Source organism: Berghia stephanieae, chromosome 3, assembly GCF_034508935.2.
Source record: "Berghia stephanieae isolate SIO BIC M18660-M18661 chromosome 3, UCSD_Bste_1.3, whole genome shotgun sequence".
Lineage (NCBI taxonomy): Eukaryota > Metazoa > Mollusca > Gastropoda > Nudibranchia > Aeolidiidae > Berghia > Berghia stephanieae.
Window position 1 is genome coordinate 48,283,246 of NC_088362.1, and position 4,124 is coordinate 48,287,369.

General features: G+C 42.8%; 1 protein-coding gene across 1 annotated transcript in view; it reads right to left on the reverse strand.

Moving 5' to 3' along the window:
• Window positions 1-209: 209 nt before the first annotated feature.
• Window positions 210-4,124, reverse strand: part of LOC144969265 (uncharacterized) — a 187,012-nt gene continuing 183,097 nt past the window's right edge. The window contains exons 15-16 of the mRNA XM_078908377.1: window positions 3,115-3,289; window positions 210-2,261 (exon numbers count right to left, since the gene is read on the reverse strand). Coding sequence (XP_078764503.1) covers window positions 1,010-2,261; window positions 3,115-3,289 — 1,427 coding nt within the window. The 3' untranslated portion in view covers window positions 210-1,009. The remainder of the gene's footprint in view (window positions 2,262-3,114; window positions 3,290-4,124) is intronic.

Genomic DNA, 4,124 nt, shown 5'->3' on the forward strand with positions numbered 1-4,124 from the left:
ATGGTCGTGGCCACGACATACTACAATAAACAAGCAGTCTGATTCTAGTGAAATCATTAACATCAATTCACTTTAAAAACACTTAAAGAATGCACTTCACATCCTTTTAAAATTTCTTTCATCTATTCATTTGTCTATATATATATATATATATATATATATATATATATATATATATATATATATATATATATATATATATATATATATATATATATATATATCCTTTAAAAAAACAAAACAGTTATCCAGTTCTCACCTAAATCTATGCACAGGTGATAGTAGATCTAGATGTGCGAGATGGTAACAGCTATCTGTCCACAACCGTTGAGTACTTGACTGAAGCGTAAAATATCCAATAAGTTGTACGAATAATATTCTAAATTCAATGCAACTAGCTAAGATATTTTTTCGGAGTTCAATTTCTTTTTATACCAAGTTTTGAAGCAATGAATGCGTCAGTCAGTCATTGTAGCTATTAATCATAAAAGATGTCCATATTTCCACATCCAGAGTTCTCTTGCTTTCTATTCATGATGTGCTTGCTGTACATAATAACTTGGCTGAATAATATTGGACTCATTAAACGATTACAATGCTTTACGATTGTATCAAGCAGTGGCGTTGTGTTCACTGTCTTCAGTTGTTAGAGCCCATCACTGCTTATGTTCCAAGTGTCGCGTTTGTTGATCTATAACCAAATCATGTGATCCCGAACGGTGACACAATAACAAAACACAAGTAACTGAACTCTATTTCAGGAATTGAAATATCCATTATTTTGAGAGTCTAATGAAATGTTTCAATTTCACAACTCATTTTGATAATATTTATTACTATGGCAAAAATGGCACTCGCTGTCCTTCACTTTCTATGAACTGTAACAGAACTGTGGGAGTGTGTGTGTGTATTTGTATGTGTCATAAAATCAAACCACTGGTGGTTGTCTTTTCATGAGGAGTAGAATCTATTTTATTTGATTAAATCCTAGTCAGATGTGTCTAGAAATTTAAGGATCTCCTCCCATGCCAGAGGAATCACGTGGTTTGTCTTTGATGTCCGTGGTGCTGTCTGCAGGACTGCAACCTTTGACTTTGTGACTGGACGAGGATGGAGAATTGTCATGGGGGCGGTGAGGGAGGGAAGGTGGTGGTGGTGGGTGGGGGTGGCCCAGGGAAGAGAGGATAGATGAGGGTGGGGGTCCTGACAGGTGGTGGCTTGAGGATGGGATGAGGGGCGGAGGTATCCCAGGGGGTAGGGTGGCCGGAGAGTTGGATTTACCCAATGGGAGAGACCCTGGAGGGAACATTGGACTTATGGAACCCCTAGGAAAGTATCCCAAGGCTAGGGGGTCCACGGCTCGAAGCCGGTCTGCACTGAGATGGGGAAGTCTGTCTGCATATTGACGACGAAGTTCCTGCTCCTGTTGCTCTCTGATGATTTGTTCTTTAACACGCTCTTGTTCTAGAACAGCTAAATGAGCCGGGAGGCCAGAGAGACGTGTCAGCATAGCCAGTCTCTCTCTCTCCCGCTCTCTCTCCATGTCTATCCGTTGGGCTAGATCCAGAGCAGATTTGTCAAATGGGTTCCACAGTGACGTTGCTACTGGAGGTGGTGGTGGTACCCCTGGAGGACGGTCCAAAAATGGGTATGCTGCAGTAGGTGGAGCACCAATTAATCCTGCTGCAGGAGTTCGACGATCCAACATGCCAAATCCGTGAGGAGGGGGGATTGCTGCTCCAGCAACAAAAGGGGAAGCAAGCCCTGCTAAGTAGCCACTACTTTGTAGAAATTTCTCTCGATGTTCCATGGCTTGAAGAATCTTCTCTCTCTCAGCACGTTCTGCCACAGCTGCTGTTTGAATCAATTTTTCTCTGTCAAGTCTCTCTCTCTCAAGTCTTTCCCTTTCTAATCTATCTCTCTCCATGCGGTCTCTCTCCATCCTCTCCCTCTCCATCAGATGAGCTGGGAGCGAGTTGAGATGATCATCCTCTCTCCTCTCATCTTTCAGTTTCATTAAGGGGGTGTTTGCTCGGGCTGATAACGATGATGACGATGGCAATGATGACAGACCTGCTTTGGAATCGATGTGCCCGATGTCTGGTTTGGGGTGAAGGTCATATCGTCCGTTACGTAGTGGTGACCTCGACCTTGGTCTCGATGGTGGGCGGGAGGAGGATGAAGAGTCAGCTCGACCATCTCTGTGTTCCTCTTTGAGTCTTAGTGATGGGTCATGGTGACCTAGAGATCCTCTTCTCTCTCTGGTAGATAGATAAGACAAACAGTAAATAACGTTAATTTCTTTATCAATTTATTTCACACAAACTCATCATATTCTACCAACATTTCCCTTGACACAGGAATAGCCAAGTTTTACTGTAGAAGGAAAATATCTTTTACCCTGAACTAATTTACTATTTGCTCCTGAGGTCCTGATAGCTCAATTGGTAGAGTACTCACCTCGCAAGCAAAGGGACTCTGATAATGATCACATGTACAACTCACATTTTTTTTTTCCCTTTCCCACCCCATCCCAATCCCCTTGTCGATTTAGCAGTGATTAGGTAGTTAGGGTCTGTTTGATCTGATGAAAAGTACTTTACAACAGCTAGACTAACATCTTATCCATGGGGTTACAATTCAATTCCTACTCTGCCATCTTTAGGATACAGACTGTTACATAGGCAAATAGGTCATTTTCCTTAAGACAGCAGTGCTGTCCGTTTAATGCTTGAGAAACGTGGGATTAACTCTGGCTCCCCAGGCCTTATGGGACTCTACCCTCTTGTCTGGGTATCTGACTGTCTGTGTTTTGGACGACTGATTGATTGTTTCTTTTCAGATGTTTTAAATTGTCTTTAGTTTTAGGCCATATACCACTAGAAAAGCAAAATACTGGGATTTGTCACCTCGGCAGTATGGCTTTAACGAGAGGTATATATTATGCACAAAGAGACTGAAAGAGTCCTATATGCTTTTCCCAGATTTTGTGGTCTAAGAGACCCAGTAGATATTTAAAAAGACTTCAGAACAGGGAAAGTTCATCCATAACTGAGATGCAACCTGAAACAAAAAAAAAATGTGTCTTTTCAACAGCAATCAAAATCTTCTTACCTTTCCCGCTCCTCCTCCTTCCTCACCTCCCTCTCTCGTTCCCTCTCTGCCTCTGACCTTGGCCAGCCAGGGAAGGAGGAAGGAGGCCGGTGAAGACGAGATGAGGCCCAATCCTGGGGAGGTGTTGAGGACGATACGCCTGGTTTATCTCGACTCCCACCAGCACCAAACATGCCTGAAACGTAGAAAATAAAATTTACTTCCAAAAAGCTACACAAACCAGTGCTTTTATATACTTTTATATTGTGCGGCTATGTGGTATGACACTCGCTTTCGGATCGGAAGGTCCTGGGTTTGAGGAGCCTCGGTTGGCGCATAGTTGAGTTCTTGGAAAAGGCTCTTTACTCACATTCTCTCACCGTACTCAGGTGTAAAATGAGCACCTGGCCGTCAACAGCGTTGTCTCTGTCCGAAAAAAAATAAAATGAAATACCGCCTAGCAGGTGTCATGTCATGTCCTACATGCTAAGTGTTGAGCACATTTAGTGGATATTGCTGCGCTACATTCAGAAACAAGAGACATGACAAAAACAAAACAAAAAGAATGGGGAGGGGGAGGGGGGAGAGCAAATAACAAAACGTAAAACACTTATACATTGGCAATGAGGAAAATGTTAATCTAGAAATGGCTCACAAACAACCCACCGCACCACTAGAGGTCTGGACCTCTGACCTCTTATCCCATACTTAAGTGCCTTGACCACAACACAAGTACGATTTCAACCTCACATCATGTACACAATAAATTAGCATTGACGCCCCCGCCCCCGTCGTTCTCAGATTACAGGGACTAAAAACAGTCAGTCCCCATAGGAACGTTCTTGCACTAAGCCAGACTAGAGAGCTGAGACAATGCAACATCCAGACTCCCTTGAGTGCAAAACATTCTCAAAAACCAAAAGTAAATAAATAAAATTCTTTGTTTTAAATTATCTCTCCCCCCCCCCCCCCCCCCCCCCCTCCTCAGCCCTTTCCAACCAACTACATAAATATGCACTGGACCAAAAAAA